The following is a 23,416-nucleotide window of genomic DNA, read 5'->3' on the forward strand; positions in this document are numbered from 1 at the left end:
TATGATCAAATCACGCAGGATGTCAAAATGGTAAATCCATATTATCATTTCTCTAGAAAATTTCAGTCATTTGACTAAATCCCTGACTCTGTTTAGTGAAATCACAAAATCGACTAATAGACACGCCACGTTTTGTCATTTCACTAGATTTGTTTAGGGTTTTGATAAAATCCCTGAACTACGTCAGTAAGTTGACGAAACGAGCTTATAAAGTAAACTAGTTTTATCATGTCGCTAAACAAGTTCAGTGAAAAGAAAAAATGTTTTATTAAATATGAAAATAATTTAAAATGAAACATTTTTAGCTTTGTTTCTTCAATTATTCTATTTTTTTCCTATTTATAGAAAACCAAAAATTATTAAAAACGGACTCAATTTTACCATTTCACTAATCCAGTTAAGGATTCAGTCAAATCAAGTGACAAAGGCAAGACTCTAATAAATCTAATTGGATATATTAGATTCTTGGCTTTGTCATTTCACGAAACCAGTTCCGATATTTGATCAAATCACCAGTTGAGAATTTCCCTAAATTTGTTTAGGGAAATATTAAAACTAGTTGACTTTTTGAGTTCGTTTCGTCAACTCACTGTCGTTGTTCAGGGATTTTATCAAATCCCTAAACAAATCTAGTGAAATGACAAAACGTGGCGTGTCTATTGGCCGATTTTGTGATCTCACTAGACAGAGTCAGGGATTTAGTCAAATGACTGAAATTTTCTAGAGAAATGATGGATTCGCCATTTTGACATCCTGCGTGATTTGATCAAATCCCTTAGAGATTTGATGAAATCTCTGTTTTGGCCATTTCCCTGCGACATATATACCAGAGAGAAATATTCGAACAAACCAATTACAAAAGTATTTTTGCCCGAAATTAAATGAAGACCTTCCCTATCGCTCGCTAAAATGAATTAATAGGTTTTATAAATTACAAAGATTATATAAATTACATTTTATAAATTATAAGTTTTATAATTTAGAAGTGGTGTACAACACATCTTTTCACCACTCCTACTGAAGGAAAATAATTAACTATGGTAGGTACTTTTACTAACCAAAATGCGAGTATAATCCGTTATTCGTTCATATTCATTATTCAAAATCATCACTTAAAAGTCAATTCCACTAGGCAACATACGGAAACAACTCACAATTTGCATTTGTAGACACTACATGAAATGAAACGTTCTCAATTCTCATCCGTTTTCGAAAAATCAGTTGCCATACAACAAAAGCATGCTACAACCGTACAAAGTCAACTCGGCAAGCTACAAGAATGCCAGCCGCTATAAACCGTTATTTCAGTCGGACACGCTTCCCGCCGGACACTAACGAAATGTGCCATTTTTCCAGTGATTAAATTTCATTCGGTAGCATTTGATTGTGTCACGACATGGCGGTGAGCTTTGTGATTTGACACGACATGACGACACTAATTGAATTCGACCACTGTTTGGCGATTAAGTCGACCCTTTGATTTGGATTATGGGTGTTCGAATGAAATTGCTTCTACGGTGCTCCCACACCAGCTGTTATAAATGTCATAGAACATGGTGTGACAGGGACATCGCGATGGTGCGATGGCGCGCTGTCCCTGTCACATGTTATGCATATATAACATTTATTTTTATAAATGCAAAATGTCGCAGCTTTGCTTTTGCAAAGTGTGCGAGCACCATTAGGTTACCTACAATTACATCCCCGTAGGTACGTCGTTCGTGGAATGTTGATTGTGAGTAAACTAGATAACTGAATATTCACTAATACGATATCCTGGAAAAAGATGGAACTGATAAATTGAATTTCAAATATGGCTAAGGAACTCGGACATTTCAGATTGCACTTCACGTTCCTGCTGACATCGTATTCTTACTTCTTTATCTAGTGCAGCTACACTGATTACTAACGTGATGTTTACCCGGGTAACCAAGTGGGTACCTACCTCAGCATTTTTAGAGTTAGTCCGTAACACAGCGCGCGTTGCGAGCGGACTTGTCTGAATGTGGATTAAATGTTAACCATTTAGCTAATTGTTTTGTTCCAAATTGTTGTTTTGGTTTCTTATGTGTCATTCAATACTTATTAGAAGTTTGCATTTAGAAGTTACCATGTGCAGAATGCGAGCGCGCTTGAATACGCTCGCAATCCGCGCGCATTCTGCTCCGTCCGGCGCCTCGCCAACATTGCGCTCCGCTAACGCTGCGCAGTGCGCTCTCAAAACGCACAGTATGTGTGGCCGAGCTTTAAGACCACTTTTATTAAGGGAATTACCCCAAACTAATTGTTAGTTTCATACATTTTGTCTACCAGACAGCCATGACATATTTTTGGAACTTGTTTTTAAGCTCTAAAAGTTCAATTCATTTTAGTTAACCCTTTCGATAAATTAAAATGTAAACCGTATTTGATGGTTATGTGGCACTGGCTATAGACGTTGCTCGCCTGAAAGGTATAGTGAGCTGTATAAGTGCATAGCGAATTTATCAATAATTCAATTCATCATTTATCCATTCGATTTCGCAGCTCACCGTACAAAAATGGTACCTACGTAGGTACTAGGTACCTACTGTCATCCGCTCTGTAGGATTAGGCCTTCAATACTGGCATTGTACCGACTGTGGCACTAATTGCGCCCTGTTGTGCTGTGTGATATAGCCATCGAATTAATTAACAGTGATGACAACAATAGACCCGAGAGATCTAGCCGTCGTACGAGGGCCGAATTATGATGTGGTTAACCGTCGACCTCAATATCATTATTATGTGCCAACTTTAATTGCGAAATTACTTGCGAGACAGCTGTATCGGAATCCGATTTGTAATTTTGTGTAGCGTCTCTATTCATGATGTCGTGACGTACCTATACAAATACATTTTCAATGTAATATGTGACCAAAAAACCACTCAGGCTGTCGGAATAATGATTATAACTACCTACTAATAACGGTCGCTGACGGCATTAAGTGAGAGATATAGCCCCATCCCACTTCTGATTAAATAAATTCACCACTAATATTATTGTTCTTATTGACAGATGGGTGTTGTATATGTGTCTGATAAGTTGACTGTGGGTTATAGTTTGCAACGATTTTCCTCGCCAGTGCAGATGTTATTTTAAAAGTCAATCTTTGATGAAATTATGATGTTTACTTAACCCTCGCAGAGGCGGGGCTATTACAATCTTTGCAGACTTATCGTGAGACGATTCTATGTGTCTAAATTATGATGAAGCTGATGGGCTTGCAACCTGTCACTGCAATATCACTATTTCGTTTTTTTACAACGCCTTGTAGAGTGACATTGAAATCTTGGCTATTGTCTAAGACACCAGAATTTCAGACTACCCGAAACCACGTCCCGCCATTTCTCGGGCAAACGACGACAATGCCTTCAGCCCTTTGCATAAATTATTAAATATAATGTATGCCAGTGGGCCTTTCAGACACGCGATTATGTTATGTTTAAAACGCGTGTCTACTCTAACTATTGAATCTTACATTGTAACATAAATATTTAACATAAAATAAAAAATTGTGTTTTTAATAAATTAATTATAAATAAGTCACTAATTTAACTTCAGCGCCCTCTCGGGATAAAATATCGAACTAACAAGCCCGCTCAAGGCATCCACTCGCGCGCACATACGTGTTAGCCAAGTAGATAAGGAGTTAGTTACAAAAACATCCGCAGACGATAGCTGGCGCGCGCGTCAGAGTCCGACGTTCTTTTCTAATACGAACAGCGCCTGGGAAACAAGACTGAAAATTGATTTTTATAAAATGTGGTTCACCGGAGGTCCCACCTTGCAGCCTGGGCGGTTAAAATGAATAGTCGTAACATATTAACATAAAAAACCTGGAGAAAGCACTACTTTGAAGAAAATTAATTCCCAATACTGTAAGTACCGCTACTTAACCTCAAAACTATACATAGCACGTGTCAGCTTTGCAAGATTACTTTGGTTCTACAGCTGGGTTTCGAATTGTTATAGGGGTCCTTGTGTCGCTATGAAATCCTGATCAATTGCACGAGAGAATGCCATAGCTGATGGGAAATGAACCTCGGACCGCATCCTGTGTTTGAGCTTGCTTTCCACCTCACACCTTAACCCTGGGACCTGCTTCCTGAAGGCATCAGCGTCAGCGTACAGGATTCCGTATGTGTAATTAAAAAGTGATTGCAAGGTTAGTTAAGCTTAATTTGAACTTTATCTTAACATCAGTGGACAATCTTCAAAGAGTGACTGTGACGTAGTATATCCAGAATTAAAAGGCTTTCTCCAGCATATTCGCCACTTTTATTTACATCACAACCCAGTAAGGCGCCCTGAGGACATATTTGAAAGAGCTCATGCTAACCCTGTGCGAACCGGTGAGTAACAGCAATCAGCCCAATTTTAACTGTTACAACATTACCATCCAACATGTACCTAATGACTGAGTGCTTTTGAGTTCTAGAGTAGGCTACGCCTACGCGTCAATAAATTGTATTTAAGTAATAAGTAGCGCCAAGCTACTTTGCTTAAATAAAATGAAACAAGTCTAAAAATTTAATAGTTTCAGGAGATATTTACATTCATTTTGCTTTTTTAAATTATGATTAAATGTAGTAGTAAAAAATACTCCTAAAATGAAACTTTCTTTAGCCGGGTGGTAAGCCAACAGTAAACGAACTGGTGCAAGTTCGTTTCAAAGTATTTTTACTTTTGCAAAGTAAATCCATTATAAACTGGTGCTAAAATACCTTGTAACTGCTGAATAGCGGCGCGGCCAACTTTCTAAACTCAATTAAAAAAAGTAGTAAAAGTATTGCCGAGTTGAAAGCAACAGGCGAGCTGAGGTTGAACGTGATCGAGTCAGCAAGTTTCACTTCCTCTCGCAACCCGACAGTTACTGGCCACTTTTGTCGCAAAACTTCTGTTTGGGTTCCGTACTAAGGTAATGGCGCTTATTAACGTGGTACTTAAGGAAGATTTCAAAAGATACCAAAAAATTAAGGGTATCAAAGCTCATTAACGACCACAAATATTTTTTTTATGGAAGAGTATTTATTGACCTATTAGTTTTGAAGAGTTTTAGGATCATTTTAGTTTATTATATGTCATAAAATGATTATTGAAGCCAACATACCTAAATTTTCTATTACCGTGGTAATGAACAGGCTGCAGTTCTATTAACGCGAATTGAGATTTCATTACCGAGGGTATGAATGACAGTGTTTTTCTGCCATCGGTAAATAGAAACCCATCTCAAAATTCGGAGCTTAATACCGACGGTTGAATATACAAATTATGACAAATACATATACCAATACTATCCTCCTTTATGAATACCCACAGAAGACTCAGTTTCACCTAAGAAATCTGTACTTACGGTACACTAAATGTCATATTTTTGATACAAGACTAATATGTCACTCGGTAATAGATACTTCTATAGGAACCCATTACCGACCCAAACAAATATTGCATGGATCGGTAATAGATTCTTATATATTCTATTACCGAGGGTTATCTGATCGTACCATCGGTAATAGGCATAAATTGGAGTATTATAAAATCTAATTCCGACCCATAAAAACAAAGTCATACAGATGTATTTTCATTACAAATCAAAATAAAATATTGCAACCTTATATTAAAACCAAGTTTACATAACTGGTAAGTAAGCATCAGACTTTATGTCAATGTTTAAAAAAATTGACAAATTAACGGTTTTCATAGAAACTACGAAATCAGTCTGAAGTTTTTGCTAAAAATTAAGGTTTTGTTGAATAATTTTCATACCGCGTAAATAGTTCTTTGATAGCGTGAATAGATCAAGATTGAAACAACTGTAAGACATTATATAACTGATCACATATACTTAAAATAAAGCAAAAAGAACTAATATCACTACTTTAACTATTACTGTGGTATACCACAGTAATAGAATCTACTCACGAAATGGCGCCTTTCACCGCTGTCTTTTAATTTCCACTTTAAACACATTTCCAGGCTAAACAATACGTAAAAAGTACTCAGAAGTCATGTAGAAAACTATAAACAATAATTTGAAATGCATAACTTTCACCTGTTTGCCATAATTATTACGTAAACTACTAAATGAGATTGGAGTTCACTTAGGTTTAGCGTCACACGTCAGTATGACACAACCTCTTCTCGCGGCCCCGTGGCAAAAACTGTCAAATAGCGAGCGTCTTCTTTCATTCACACTCTCTATCGCCTATATGTGCGTTAGTCAACTAAACAGGCTTCCTTTGTGTGAGTAACTTTTTTTAAGAAATTGGTCGGTTTGCCTTTAAAATGCGTATTTGCAAATGCGGCGGTAATGGACGTCGATTTCGATACCCGCGTTGATAGCCGCCGTTACCTTACACGATTCCCCACAGGACTACCACATGATTGGCGATACAGTTTCTCGCCGCGACATAGGAGACACGTATTTTTCTGTAGGTATAAATTATATAATAAGTATCTAACCTCATGGTTTTGATGTGAAAAATCAAACCTCATTCTAATCCTGTTATGGCTTTCTATTCGTCTGTAACGAAGATACCTCTTAGAGCCGTCACATGGCTGTGTCTTCAAATCCCACACTAGGCTCAGGATCAGGATTATATTTTAGGATCCCTCGCTAAGTATATAATTCAATGTACGCCGTCACCGTAAATATGGAAATAATTTAAACGAAACATGGTCCCTTATTCGATCAGACTTTATATTTAACATTAATTGTCCAACAATCGATGTTTTAATTGTAGCAGCTATTAAGTTATTTCTGTTACAAAACACAATACTGTGTGATATTAATGTTGTATCTAAATTAAAAATAGATGATACTCGTATCTTGTTGGTGATAGGTCAAGTTGATTTCCTGTTATCGGTTTGAATCAGAAGCAACTATTACTTTGTTTTTAGAAATTAATGTCAATATTGCTATACTTTTTTTTTCTGACCGTCTAAGTGTGTCAATAAAATAAGTAACAAAACAATTCCTAACTGGACTAGAAACAATTGACATTTAGGAGATTACCAAGAGCGCTTTTATGTATTTTAATACGGATGAGGAGGATGATGATGAATATTAACGACAATCAATTTATAAATTGATTTAAACCGTTTTAATTTAATAATATGAATCAATTTAACGATCAATTTAAATATACGTACGTATTACGTGTACCATATTTACGAGTCTGTATGGCTGTAATCAGTAATCAGTAATTCTTTATTGCTATCATAGGTACATAAGTTGGTACATTTCAGTACGTATAGCACAGCTATGAACCCTGTAAGGACACTGCAAATATAGTTCTTAATAACTAAAAATCTTAATACTTATAATCTTATAAATCTTAATACCTATAATCTTAATACCTATATTGCTATGAGAACATTTTTATGTTGTAACAACATTTGTATGTTGTTTAAGGTGTATTTGTTTTATAATCTGTGTTTTATGAATAAATATAAATAAATTTTCTGTTGTAACATATTTTAATTTTCAAAAAATTCCTTCATGTTATAGTAACTGCACAAATAGTAGGTACCTAATTATGTTCTTATGAGAAACTTGTTGTAATAATAAATATCGTTTGTTAGTTATAACTGTTAAAAGTTATAGTGGTAAAATGATTTATATAAAAAATCGGTTCTCTTTCTACAGATAAACTCAAAAATACTCATTTGTAACACTAACCAATGCACAACGCCGCTCAAAACAAGTCACTGCACAATTATCTTACATAAATTTACCCGCCCATTAGAATCAAATAAAAATAATCTACGTCAAAATATCAAAGAAACAGCTCACCAGTTCAATACATTTTAAAAAGTATCACGCCTTTGTAAACTAATTAAGTCCTACTAAAGACACTTTGTTTCTTTGTGTACTCGTAAAGTACCTAATCGTTGTAAAGACACTTTGGGCGGTACAGTAAAGTTTACGTGTCGGTAGGGCGGGCGCGGCGCAGGGCGGGCGGACGACTCGCCGCGCGAAGTCGCACTGCCGCGCTTTCACCGGAGCTTTCATTAATGTCCTCACCAGCAGAGTGCCCAAGCTAAGGTAGCAGAGATTCTGACAGGTACGCCGATACATTTTCAATAATATTCCTACGATCGAGCAGTGTATAAATTAAAAAAATTGTAAATTGCACGGAGAAATTATAAATGAATTCATTGATACATTCACCGTGCACTTTTGCAGCTCACTGTACAATCCAAGTGCAAGTAGTTTCCATGCTACGTTGGCAGTAAAAATGGTATTTTAAACGTCAAATATCGATGAAACGATGACGTTTATTTAAGCGTCGTTGCCAACTTAAATTGGTCTTACTCTAAAATTTTTGAGCGGAAGTACGTTTTTTTTGTCCAGAGCCAGTAGGCGATAGTACCTTACCTTCTTACCATAGCTTGATATAAGAAATGTTATATTATCTTGGTTCTACTGATATGCTAAGTAAATAACCCATTATGTAAACGGCGTACAGAGCTATAAGAATGTGTTATTGGTTATTTTCAGTACTCACAACCCTATTTTAAAAACCCAAGATTTTTAATTTGAACCTTATTCTGTAAATAAATTGGCAAGATTTTCGTTTATTTCTAAAATCAATTTAACAATGGAAATTCTACTGTATTTTGTCCTTGCAAGGTTCAAATTAGATTGCAACAACTATGTAAATACATTGGGTCTTAGGAGGTTAAGTGTGTTGTTGTGGTATCGATATTAACTAAAACTCACATTATTCATCAATTCGTCATACACTGATTTAAACTTTCACAAAATACTAAACATAATTATTTAAGTCCCGATCTAAAAATAATCATCTTATTCATGTTTATGGAACAAAAAATACAAAATGTTATTGTTATTAAGTACACAATAAGTATAATAATTTCACTAAGTAAAAGACAGTTCATTGGATCTTTTTATCTCCTGCCTATACAGCTACTTTAATAAAAAAATGTAATTTACTTATCCAACACAGTTTATCAAAGAGAGGCTTTGTGAGGAACATAATAAGATTTCCGGATACACGGAGTCTCAAATATTAAATATTGCACACTTTGATCTCCGCTGACGGCGTATTTATATGCGAAATACTTTAAGTCCAATACTTCGAAACCGATTCGCATTTCGAAGAAGTTTTGGTCTGACAGTGCTATGAGCATAATGCGCATTACATCAACATCTCATTCAAACTTTGGAATGATTTGGGAATACGGTGTTATGTGCTATACTCATACAATCATGTCTGTTTACCAGAGGGGTAGGCAGAGATCACGGATTTCCATTTACTAAGATCCTGATAAACCGCTTTCGCTTCACACACCTTCATAACGTTTCTCATCCACGCTCGTCGGTTTCGAGTTCTTCTTATTCTTACTCTAAAATTTTTGATCGGATGTACCTACGTTTTTTTTTGTCCAGAGCCAGTAAGCGATAGTATCTTACCTTCTTACCATAGCTTGATATAAGAAATGTTATATTATCTTGGTTCTACTGATATGCTAAGTAAATAACCCATTATGTAAACGGCGTACAAAGCTATAAGAATGTGTTATTGGTTATTTTCAGTACTCACAACCCTATTTTTTAAAGACCCAAGATTTTTAATTTGAACCTTATTCTGTAAATAAATTGGCAAGATAACGTTTATTTCAAAAATCTATTTAACAATGGAAATTCTACTTTACTACTCTAGTACTTTCACCCTCGAGTAAGCAGCCATTAGCTAGAACTGGAAGTACACCCGCCAACCTGACGTCAGAATGGCCATTACATTAAATATTATTATTATTATTTATATAATTCAGACGTCAGAATGGCGGGTGTCATTTATCTCATTTATTATGTTTGTCTAATTTGTATCTCGCTGTATAATATCTCTGGAGTTCAAAGAGGACATTGCTCGAATTTTGGCGCACATTTGGCACATTGCTATCACTAACTCCTGACGTATACCACAGCAGAATTGCTTGATGTACACCCGCCATTCTGACGCTCACAAGAAAGTGGGGTTAGTTAGTATCTAATTATAGACAACTACATTCTTTACATACTTTCATACAGTTTTGGTTTAATTTTATTTGACGTTTTGCGACCTTCAAGAAAAGAGTTTACTCCCGTCTTAAATGTCGGCAATGCATTGCGTATCCATGGGCGGAAATGATCTGGCTGAATTTTCTGCTTGTTGGGGTGTCAATCCATACTTACTAATAATAATCCATACTTGCTAATAATCCATACTAATATTATAAATGGGAAAGTGTGTATGTCTGTTTGTATGTCCGACTTTCACGGCAAAACGGAGCGACGAATTGACGTGACTTTTTAAGTGGCGATAGTTGAAGGGATGGAGAGTGACATAGGCTACTTTTTGTCTCTTTCTAAGCCCCCATTTTTCTAAACTGGGGGGTGGAAGTTTGTTTGAAACATTCCGCAATTTTCGAATTTAACGCGAGCGAAGCCGCCGGCAAAAGCTAGTATTACCATAAGCAGTTAAAAAAAAACTTTGCCACTTTGTAAAACAAACAACTATTCTCTTTATTAATCACTTATATTGCTTACTTCCAGTTATTTCTTCAATCACGCATTTTCGATTATTTATTTTAGGTAGGTATACTCTGTCAAACAAGTCTGTCAGTAAATAAGAACAAAGAAAACTATATGCATCCTTTTCTTTAGGGTGCTAGAGAAAAGGATACCTATAGTTTTCTTTGTTCTTATTTACTGACAGACTTGTTTCACAGAGTATAATTAGGATATACTTACCAACTCTTCCACAACCTTTCATCTTTGCGGTAAACACCAATATGGCAACACTGATGAGTTGCAAGTTTCATAAGCGCACTTCAGCCATGTTCGATTGTTCTCGTGTGGAGGTGCCAAGTTGCCTGCCATCGGGCCAATACGGCTGTTTTAATATAAAACTCCCTTGACTTTTACAGTGTTCACAACAGTGCCTTCAGTGGCAGGAGACTGTACTTAATTAGGTTTAGATGACATCAACAATCAACAATAACTAATATAGGTCATACATCGGTCATGTAATGTAGGTAAGGTACAACACATCAACATCATCCTTGCGTTATCCCGGCATTTGCCACGGCTAATGGTAGCCTGGGGTCCGCTTTGACAACTAATCCCAAGATTTGGCGTAGCACTAGTTTTACGAAAGCGACTGCCATCTGACCTTCCAACACGAAGGGTAACTAGACCTTATTGGAATTAGTCCGGTTTCCTCACGATGTTTTCCTTCACCGAAAAGCGATTGGCAAATATCAAATGACATTTCTTTTTTTTTTTCGCACATAAATTCCAAAAAACTCAATGGTGCGAGCCGGTAAGGTACGACACATACCGTATTTGACGTATCTTTATTCTTAAATTTGTTTTTCTATGTCATTTTTTCATCGTGTTTCACAATAACGTCTAAACCAAAAAATCGTTTTCATTTGAATGATCAAAGGGAAAAGTTTATAGTATCGAGCTATATTTTTTAATGAAAAAACAACGTAGGTAGTCGGTTTTATTTTGCTTCTCCTGTGGTACATGACATAATTCAATATACATTAACGGTAAGATGCTGGCCTAGCTGAAGTGACAATCGTTCACGCTTCGTGGCGAACTAATCGCAACTGAACATTTCTTTTTTTTTTGCCATTTTTATGAAGTGTGGTATTTTTGAAAAAAAAAATGCTATTTCTACTCAGAATTACTAGCCTTTTCAATCCTAGTAGTTAAAAAAATTGTCCCATACGATTTTTTCTTATGTTGTTACCATTTTCCGTACATGTTGTATGGGGTAACAAAAGAGGAAAGTAACAAAAATGTATAGAAATTCTGGGACACTTTTTGTCTCCCAGTGAGATTGAAAGTACTCGTGATTCTGAGTACAGTAGACCTAAAATTCCCTAAAACAATAAAAAAAAAATATTGGCAAAAAAAAAAAGAAATGCTCAACTGACTGTCGCACCAAAAAGGATGATCGATAGAGACAGATTACTTCGATACGGAGCGTGAACGAAGTGTTACTTCTGTTAGGCCGCTTGAGGCATACGATTTAGGGGCATTTTCAGAGTTTGGGACTCCCCCCAACTAGCGTAAGTTGTTAACAAAAATTAACTCACTGTCAGTTTTGTGACGATAATGAATCATGAAACAATAAAAATATATTGTTTTTGGCGTAATTAAAATAATCTTTAAGCGATAATCGACATTGAGAATGTGAAACTTAATTGTCGTCACAAAACTGACAGCGAGTTAATTTTTGTTAACAACTTACGCTAATTGGGGGATGGGGGTAACCAAATTCTGAAAATGCTCTTAGGCACCTTAGGGTTTAGACATTAGTACACACGACAAGGTACTAATACATTTTAAAATAGTCTGTTATTTATGGGTTTCACGACCTTGACAATACAACACTGTAATATGTTTTACGAGAATGAAAGCGTTACATTCAGAATTGTAAGGTGTGTTGGGTTTGTTACGATAATATGAATTAAAAGATTTTTGGTGATCATACACAATTATGATTCATTTATCTTTATTATTGTTCAAATTGATATAGTGATCAACGGTTTATAAAAGAAATACCTATACAACTGTGGCATATTTAATCCATATACATAATTAATTTAATTATACTTATGAGGTAATTTCGGTCCGACCGATGTAAGTCAAAGATAATTTTATTGAAATTTTATTGCACAGTAACAAATATACTGTTACAAAAAGCGGACTTAAAGCTACATTTCTTCTCGACCAGCAGTCTACCTTATACACCGTGTTTTATTTAATTCCGTTAACTTCGGCATTTAGTTAGGTCCATTATAGGAAACAGAATGGCATAAGTAGTTAGTTTTCTTAAATTCGTATTTTTTTTTCTAAAAGAAACCATACACCTGCGCCATCGCAGTGTAAGATCTATATCATATCTTACATTAATTGCCAATAGTGCGAAAGAAATGTGTAAATAAACAATCACATGCTTTTTGATAACCCTATATGTAAATGAGAATAATGTAGGTACTCAAGCCTTCCTATCAAGATCCCAATTTACGAAATAACCCGAATTTACTCTATGTCAAACTTTCTTACCATGAAAGAGTCCATTATACCTGTAATCGATAGTTTTGAAGACAGTAATGAGTGGTCACGTTTACTCGCGTCCAGGGCCGGCGCTGACGTGTCAGGGGCACCATTAACCCTTTTACTGACACTAAGAATACATTGCCCTGAATCAAGGTAATGATGGGCACCCTGTTAAAAGTACCTAACCTTACGTATGCCATTAACACATGGGTAATTTTTTTCAAAGTTGTCCATCCCACTTTTATTTGGATTTGGAAATTTTTATGTAGTTTCCACTCAGAATCGCGAGCTCTTTCAATCCTAATAGGAGAAAAAACATGGCGAAACTATAAGGGTTCCTAGTTGACTACGGAACCCTAAAAAGTGTCCCAAGGTTTTTTTCCAATTCCGTTACCATTTTTTCATACATTTTGTATGGCGGTAACGGAATGGAAGGTTTGAAAAATGTATGGGAATCTTGGGAATTTTTTTTTCTTCTATCAGGATCGAAAATTACATTGTTAGAAGATAATGTCACAGAATGTAGTAGAGACCTTGTATTTGAACATGTTAGTACCTCAGATATAATTAAGGCATTTCAATCAATTAATGTTAAAAAAACTTGTGACCTCTGGGGAGTCTCTGTCCATGGTGTTAAATCTTTAATAGAAATTGTAGCGCCTGACTTGGTAGTTATCTTTAATAACAGTGTTGATTGTGGTGAGTTTCCTGATCTTATGAAACACAGTAAAGTCATTCCATTATTTAAATCTGGTAGCACATCCGACCCCACTAATTTTAGACCGATATCAGTGTTACCGACATTCAGCAAAATTTTTGAAAAGTTAGTGTTATTTCAGCTATTGCAACATTTTAACATCAATAATCTAATGCACAATAAACAATTTGGTTTTACACGGGGTCGGTCGCTCAACAACCGACGCTGGTGTTGAGCTAATCAAACAGATTTTCGATGCCTGGGAGGAGTCACAGGATGCCTTGGGTATCTTCTGTGATTTATCTAAGGCTTTCGATTGCGTCTGTCATGAAACACTGATCAGGAAATTGCACTACTATGGAGTGCGAGGATCGGCACTGAATTTAGTCAAATCTTACTTACACGACAGAATACAAAGGGTCGACGTGAATGGACAGCGCTCACCGGGGTCACTAGTCTCTGTGGGTGTACCGCAGGGATCAATATTGGGGCCTTTCCTGTTCCTTATCTACATTAATGACCTGCCATATCTTGTAAAGACCCACCATGATATAGTATTGTTTGCAGATGATACTTCCCTTATTTTCAAAGTCAAACGTCAGCAACAAACTTGTGAAAATGTAAACAATGCTATTTCCGAAGTAGTTAATTGGTTTAGTGTTAATAACTTATTGTTAAATGAGAAAAAGACTAAATGTATTAAGTTTGTAACGAGTAATGCTAAAAATGAACAAGCAAGTGTCGTTGTGAAGGATGAGGAATTGGAACTGGTAGATAGTACAGTTTTTCTTGGCATAACTTTAGATTCTAAACTTCAGTGGGGTCCCCATATTGCTACCCTCTCGAATAGACTGAGCTCTGCAGCATTTGCAGTGAGCAAGATCCGTCAGTTAACAGACGTGGAAACAGCTCGATTAGTTTATTTTAGTTACTTTCACAGCATTATGTCATATGGTATTTTACTATGGGGCAGTGCTTCAGAGATAAATACCATATTTGTTCTGCAGAAGAGGGCTATTCGAGCAATATACAAAATGAACCATAGAGACTCACTTAGAGATAAGTTTAAGGACATTAATATAATGACAGTGCATTGTCAATATATTTATGAGAATATTGTGTATGTACATAAAAACATTTATAAATTTAAGAAAAACTGTGATGTACATAATATAAACACTAGAAATAAGCATAAGCTTGCAGTGCCCTTCACTCGGCTCCATAAAATTAAAAAATCATTCATGGGTAATTGTGTAAGATTTTATAACAAACTTCCTAATGCCATCACTGAACTGTCTTTTAATCGATTTAAACATTATGTAAAGCGTATACTGATCTCTAAAGCCTACTACAGCACACAAGACTACATGAATGATGAAACACCGTGGGATACAAGTATTGTTGAAAACCATTAATTATATAGCTTATTAATGATGATAATTATTGATAATTCAATGTATTTTTATACAATTTTTTTGACATTTAGAATTTATTCTAGAAGTTTTTATACTAGTATTTTTTTATACAATTTAGATTGATATCATTTTATTAAATCAATGTAGTTTTAAAACAATATTGTTTATTGCACCAATAAATTGCTCTGATATTTAGAATAAGATGAATATTGTACACTGTTGACAATTTAAAAGTGCTTATTGTAAGCCTATTTGAATAAAGAATATTTTGATTGATTGATTGATTGAAAGACCTCGCGATTCTGAGTATGAATCGTGTAAAAAATACCCATGTTACAAAAAAAGTGGGGTGGACAACTTTGAAAAAAAAATGGTCTTTACTTTGAAAAGTGTCAAAATAGTTGCCACATGCATAACGATTTACATAGACAGTGGCGCCCCTATTATTTTCTACTCTTTTTTGCCAGGCTGTACAGTCTGATCAAAGAGTGGAAATTAAAAAGTGGCAACATTGTAGTGTCATCCCTTTCATTTCAAATCAATATGTGTGAGAAAACGGGACGACACTACGATGTTGCCACTTTTTAATTTAGATTCTACTCTTTTTGGTCAGACTGTACGGTCGTATTAGCGCTACGTACCTACGTCGTAGCCGATAATTTAGATTTTAACGAATGTATTGAAAATGGGCCATTTTTTTTCAAGTTGTCCACCCCATTTTTTTTTTGGCTTTGGAATTTTTTATGTGTTTTCCACTCAGAATCGCGAGCTCTTTCAATCCTAATGGGAGAAAAAAAGTGTCCCAAGGTTTTTTTCCCAATGTTACCATTTTTTCATACATTTTGTATGGCGGTGACGGAATGGAAGGTTTGAAAAATGTATGGAAATCTTGGGAAATTTTTTTTCTCCTACCAGGATCGAAAGAGCCCTCGATTCTGAGTATGAATCGCGTAAAAAATACCCATGTTACAAAAAAGAGTGGGGTGGACAACTTTGAAAAAAAAATGGCCCAAATGAGCCATAGAGGTAAAACGACAACGTACAGTCAACCAATTAGAATCCTAGGCCATTCTAGAACCCTGTTGTATTGACATCGTGCCTTATTTGCTATAGAAGTCAGTTTGACTTTTACTGTGAAAGGGTTCTACAGTGGCCTAGGATTCAGATTGGTTGACTGTACACAGTCAGTGCCCGCGCGAACTTCGCGCTACGCGTAGCACGGGAAAATCCAGGCGGGCAAGCACCCTCGCATGTTATTGTAATCCACTACTGGATTAAGTACTCAAGGTGTGAATTGAGCATTTCTTTTTTTGCCACTTTTATGAAATATGATATTTTTGAAAAAAATATGCAATTTCTATTCATAATCACTAGCTTTTTCAATCCTAGTAGTTAAAAAAATTGTTCCATACGATTTTTTCTTATTTTATTACCATTTTCCATACACGTTGTATGGGGTAACAAAAAAGGAAAGTAACAAAAATGTATGGAAAATCACTTACTGGACACTTTTTGTCTCCCAGTGAGATTGAAAGTACTCGTGATTCTGAGTACAATTGACCTAAAATTCCCAAAAAAGATCAAAATAAAAAAATTGACAGAAAAAAAGAAATGCACAATTTTCTGTTTTAAAGACGGGCACTAATGAAACCATTTTTCTCATAGGTTAATACCATAGGTATTAGGTACTTACACTACGTGCCTGCCTACCATAATAATGAAAATTAAACTATACGACCCACCTCTTTGCCTTCGCATTTATCATTCACTCGTTCATTCAGGGCAAGGCCGGGGAGCGCCGAAAACCTGCCCTTTTAGGCTTATATTCAATTCAATTCAAAATATCTTTATTCATGTAGTTTTCTTACTAGTCTTATTTTATCAGAGCAATTTATTGTTGTAAATTATTGTTCATAATGTCTATAATATACAATTTCAATAAAAATTCGTTAACACGTTATATCACTAGTTTTTAGTTCAAAATTTAACTTTTAGTAACTTTTTGTTATAGGTAACTTGTTAAGTAGGTACTATAATGTGGTCCACATTTTGTATGGAATAAAAAACCTTTCTCGACAAGACTCCTTTCCTTCTATTATGAATTCCGTAGTAATCGATGTACTACTCGTAAGTGCGTTGTCAAATTATACGATCCGATATCGCATGTCGGACCGATATCCCATACATTTACGCCGCCATCTTTGATTTTTGCCTTTGAAATCTTTCCGACTTCCGATTATCTTTGGTCAAATTCATCTCATATATTTTTTGTATGGAAAAAAATATTTATTTTCAATGCCTGATTGTCCTAAAAATTTGTTTAATTTACATAATTTGTACCTATTTTTAACTATAAATAAAAATTAGATTAGACAACTCAAGAAAAAAATAGACAACTCTACTACGCATACTAACATGAATACCTACATGCCGGCTTATAAAAATGAAGTGTTTTTTGCGACCTTTACAAGAAGCCTTGATATTTCCTGACATTCAGAAAAATTGGACCTAATTCCGTTTATTCGCTGTCGCGTTGTCAAGGGGCCTTCGCCCACGGCTATATAATGTATGTATATATATATATAATTATACTAGGAATAGTATGTTACCTTTCTACCGACTCGACTTTGTTTTCGAAGGCCGAAATGTAATTTTAACTGTAGCTATGTGAAAGTTCATATCCCGCGGTCCTGGGATCGAATCCCGGTAAGGGCATTTATTTGTGTGATGAGCACAGATATTTGTTCCTGAGTCATGGACGTTTTCTATGTATAAGTATTTGTCTATTATTTAAATCGTTGTCTGAATACCCATAATACAAGCCTTCTTGAGCTTACCGTGGGGCTCAGTCAATTTATGTAAGAATGTTCTATAATATTTATTTATTTTATTTATTTATTTATTTATCTATACAGGTGAGTAATAAGTACCCTACTTACTATCGAGACAATTGTAAAAAGTCAAATATAATTATATTAATCCATTAAAATCGTAGGTAGTTTCATTTTGTATTTTATATTGTTAGAAATAAAATAGTAATGCTAAATCCAAGTTATCCACCTCTAAAGGCCGTGAGGTCATAATTAAATTCATAAAAATCCAATAAATATTCGGACTTTTTTTGACTTTTGTTAAATTTTACCACCAAGAACTTTATTAAATAATATATATATACATTGCAAATTAAAATAAAAACTTGTAAAAATTTGCTATTTAAGCCCATCGTGTAAAAGCCGTTTCAGAGGCAAAGCTGATTCCAGGAAGAGGTGGGGACGGACAGTTTCGCAGAAAATTGTTCGTGTGATTGGAATGTTTCATTACTTAGAGTACCCAATGAGAGGTTTTTAACGGAATTTACGTATTTTCCTAGTATAGCTCAGTCGGCAATAAATCATAAATTAACATTTTATTTAAAGTGACAACATTTTTATGTAAAGGAATAATATTCATGGGCGTAGGATTTGGCGTTGGGGGTATTCATGACGAGAGTTTTTAATTTAAGCGCTGGTGGCCTAGCGGTAAGAGCGTGCGACTTTCGATCCGGAGGTCGCGGGTTCGAACCCCGGCTCGTACCAATGACTTTTCGGAACTAATGTGCAAAATGTCATTTGATATTTGCCAGTCGCTTTTCGGTGAAGGAAAACATCGTTGAGGAAACTAGGACCAACTAGGACTAATTCCAATAAGGCCTAGTTACCCTTCGGGTTGCCTACGCCAAATCTTGGGATTACTTGTCAAAGCGGACCTCAGGCTCCCATGAGCAGTGGCAAATGCCGGGATAACGCAAGGAAGATGATGAGAGTTTTTAATTTAAGGAAAAACTTCCCCATCAAGAGTTTAGGTACCGCCCCGGTTGCTAAGGCTTGATTGCTAAGGGCTTGATGGACCCGCGCGCGAGAGAGCAACTTATGCTGGCCTATCTGAACATATTTTAAGGTATTATGGTAAACATTTGTAGACGGGATAGGATAACCTAACTAGCACCCGCAAGCACAGTCTTTTTATTATTTAACAATTAGATAAACTAAGTTGCCGCTTCCTGTCTCCGCCAAACTGAAAAATAAGTAGAATACACACCAGACAGATCAGTATAGACAGAGAAATTTCATATGAGAGCTCTGTTAGATCGAGCGCCTTTTATTGAGCACTTGGGGCCGATTTGTGAATTTCATCCGTTCGCTTCGATGTGTTTCGTTCAACACCATCACCACTACCTACATGTATCCAGACTCCCTGACCCATTTCATATGCGGATACGGAGTTACAACGCTAATGATTAAGGTACCAGCGCCTGAAAGCCTATCGTTATTTTTATTTTTCTATTTTAATACAAAAACATACATTTGTATTCATGATGCTAACAAACATGGACAGATAATTTAAGCACATTTACACTTAGTAGAATATGAAATGTTGAAGGTGGGAAATCTTAAGAATAGGGCCATCCAAGGTGCCAGCGCTGCGCCTTAGACCGTTTTCACATTATCCGATCCGATATCGGATGTCGGAAGGATTTCAATAGAAAAAATCCAAGATGGCGCCTGTAATGTATGAGATATCGGTCCGACATCCGATATCGGATCGGATAATGTGAAAACGCACTTACGCCTAAAAAATCCAACCCATAAATTGAGTAACTGTATTCAACAGCAGAAGCAGGGGTTGGTAAACATTGGTCCGACGCGTGTCATCGGGGCCGACGGTTGGCCACGCCTGGCGGAAGCTTTTAACGCCGTTTACACTGAGATTAATGAATGCTTGTCAGTGAAACTCGGTTTATTTTACTTGTATTAATAAATGGGGTAGGTAAGTAGATTAACAATTGGTTGGTAAAATTCGTGGCACGGTCTTAATTATTAAACAAGTTACTTTACTTACTTAATCATGGAAACGCACATGCATATGAGTTACGTGTATAAAAAGTTGCACATGGACCCCGGTGGGGTGTGGCAAAGTCCTTAAGTATAACTAGGGTTTACAATCTAGAATTTACGCACGTGAATAAAAAGACTACGACCTTCTACTATGGAACAATTACCTACCTACTATTAACTTCTTAGTTAGATACTTATCAAGCCAAATTTCTTGAAGCACCCCATGGTTCTATAAAATATTTCATTAAGAACCTACTCGTATAAAAACACAGCATACAACGATCCTGGGTATATGTATACTATTCTAAGCAATACTATACTTCCTATGCAATGCGATGGTAAGTAACAAAGCAGTTTCTTGTCTTCACGTAGCACAAATGCACATCACATTTCGTGCATTTTCTACTTGCCTGACCGTTCATAACGGATTTTTTTCAGGCGGTCATTTTGTTTCTTTATATTAGCCAGTTTATAAGTGACGTCGTCTCAGAAGCCATGCGTTATTGATACACGTAACTATATCAATAATTTGAGAAAAAATATTTAAGGTTGTACTTAAATATTTTTTCTCAAATTATTGATAACGCATGGAAATTAATTTCGGTACTATACAATGCTATCAGCTTAGCTGTGAGATCCACCCCTCCCGTGGCGATTGTAATGAATGACGAACAGTTTGTCCTTTAGTACCGTTTCGTGACTAAAACTTGGTAACCGCGAAACGGGAAAAAAATCCCACTTCGTAACTGGCTTCAAATTAGGACTTTCCCGTTACCGATTTGTAACCACGTTTGGTAACCAGCTTCGAAACGGGAAAAAGCATCCCGTGTTGAAACTGGTTACAAAATGAGACTATTCTAATGAATTCTAATGAACACAAGTTAAATTATAATCTATTGAAAATATTCCAACTTGTGCTATCTTAAAGTAGTCACACTACTATGTATATAAATTAAAACCGAAATAAATTACACATATGAAAGAAAAAGTGACCAAGTCCTCTGGTGCCTGAGGCTGGAAGAGACTAAATCATTACCGATTCTTATAGCCATGGTTGGTAACCAGCTTCCAAACGGGAAAAAAATGGTTACAAAATGAGAATTTATTACCGTCATGAATACCTACATGATTTATTCAAATAATGCTAACATTGAGTAATTTTTAGGGTTTCGTAGTCAACTAGGTTGACTATAGGAACCCTTATAGTTCGCTCTGTTCGTCTGTCCGTATCTACACCGTCTTAGCTTTTATTTTGTAGAAATTCCGATCAGTACCTAACTCGGGCCCAATACGTAACCAGCTACAAATAGGGAATTCTATATTCCCGTTCTGTAGCCAGTTAGAAAACTTAGTAACCAAACGGTAAGTAGCACGCTGGCCCAGTTCGTAACCGGCTACAAACCGGGAATCTTGATTTCCATTTTGTAGCCTACGCGAATAGGCAAATTCCCATAAAATGATGGGCTCTTTGTATTGAGGCCATTAAAATGCAGTTTTGCCTGGGTTTGCAATTAAACATAGGTATTAATAAGTCTAATAACACTATAAACAGTTTTAAAGTTATTTAGAGTGGTAGTCGCAACGTATAGTATGCCATACGGAACAAATCAGACTTCATTCACAGGAGTGTTGGCAACGTATAGTATACTAAACCGTGTTGGAAATATGACAATAAAACGTAACTACAATATATCCGACACAAAAATATTGCATTGAAAGATAGGTTATTATCATTCCCATAAAGGGCACTGCTTTCTTTGGTTGAATTCTAAGAAATTTTATTAAATTATGTTAATTTACCTTATGACTCCGCAAAGATTTTCTCATGGTCGCACAATTCGTCCAATTGTGTTATTATCGAGCACTAATACACGTCAAGGTATTTTAATGCAAATTCTACCCACCTTTATAAATTGTACTACAAAAGTCATTCCTCTTTAAACATTGGCGCAGTACTCTATTTATTTTTTTATTTGTTTTGTATAGCATGATATACAAAGTGACTCTAAGGGTTAACCACCAAGAGGGCACCTTTATGGTCCAGAAAATCGACTTTAAGGTTTAGTAAAAGTCGCCTGGTTTTCGAGATTTTCACACTTTTTAAAATTTTAGGTAGTATTAAAATTTGTGAAAATCTCGACAAACAGGCGACTTTTACTAAACCTTATTGTCGATTTTTTAAGGTGCCCTCTTGGTGGTTAAAAGGCTTGTCGCCTTGTTTTCGAGATTTTCACACTTTTTAAAATATTAATACTACCTAAAATTTCAAAAATTGTGAAAATCTCGAAAACCAGGCGACTTTTACTAACCCTTAATGTCGATTTTCTGGACTAGTATAAGGTGCCCTCTTGGTGGTTAAAAGGTTGTCCATTAATATCCATTGAAATCTTAAAAAGTGTGAAAATCTCGAAAACCAGGCGACTTTTACTAAACCTTAATGTCGATTTTCTGGACCAGTATAAGGTGCCCTTGGTGGATAAAAGGTTGTCCATTAATTACCGGGCACCCTGTATACAAAAGTTACAAAACGTCTTTTAAGCTATACATACATAAACTTCGTGAAATTTTATAAAACCTTGTTTTCCTCCCTTCTTTTTATTATACTTAGGTATTTTTGTGAACACTGTTATTCTATTCCCCAAATAAATGAAATAAAACAAACTAACCTTGAATCACTTGGTAGTCACCGTAGCAGCTTCTCCACCGCAGCAGGAACCACGACATAAGCCCTTCACAAACACACTTGCACTCACGTTTCGCACACATAACAAATCCCAAGCTTTGTGCAGCGGCAGCATTCAGTATATGTGAAGCTTGTCAATAGAATGCACGAACACACCAAAGATCTGTTATGCTCTTATACCAAACAATTACATCATATTATTGTTTACCAAATAAGAATCTCCTCTCTAGGTATGGGTACTTTTACAAATAGACAGATTATCTATTCCAAACCAAACTTACAGTTCTCTTTCCACAGTATGAAAATAGAAACTCATTATAAATGTAGGTACATTTTTGGTATCGATTTGATTTGTTATTGTGTATTACGAATATGAATTGTGATTCCCGGGATGACTGCAATCATATGCGTAGATATCATTCTTATAATGCAATCTGCATGATGTGATTCTTAAATGTTTCCTCTCTTCTCTAATATAGAGTGAATTAAATACATTTATAAGTTTCTCAACTGGTTAGTAGGTCTGAACAGAAATTTGCACAAACAAAACACTACGCATTCCTTCACTCATTCCTAATCCATTTACATGTTCTTTTGTTCTCAAGACACCATCAGACGGTAAACTTTTCTTTTTAAATATA

General features: G+C 35.7%; 1 protein-coding gene and 1 long non-coding RNA gene across 2 annotated transcripts in view; one reads left to right on the forward strand and one right to left on the reverse strand.

Annotated features, from left to right (window-relative positions):
- Positions 1–22,971, reverse strand: part of LOC125229235 (probable phospholipid-transporting ATPase IA) — a 144,610-nt gene extending 121,639 nt beyond the window's left edge. Inside the window, exon 1 of the mRNA XM_048134043.1 lies at positions 22,759–22,971. Within this exon, the coding sequence (XP_047990000.1) occupies positions 22,759–22,858 (100 nt within the window). The 5' untranslated portion in view covers positions 22,859–22,971. The remainder of the gene's footprint in view (positions 1–22,758) is intronic.
- Positions 3,510–4,290, forward strand: LOC125229237. Its single transcript, XR_007177375.1, has 2 exons — positions 3,510–3,900; positions 3,995–4,290. It is a non-coding gene; the product is annotated as an uncharacterized LOC125229237 (long non-coding RNA).
- Positions 22,972–23,416: the final 445 nt, after the last annotated feature.

The sequence above is a fragment of the Leguminivora glycinivorella genome, chromosome 8 (genome assembly GCF_023078275.1).
Source record: "Leguminivora glycinivorella isolate SPB_JAAS2020 chromosome 8, LegGlyc_1.1, whole genome shotgun sequence".
Taxonomy (NCBI): Eukaryota; Metazoa; Arthropoda; class Insecta; order Lepidoptera; family Tortricidae; genus Leguminivora; species Leguminivora glycinivorella.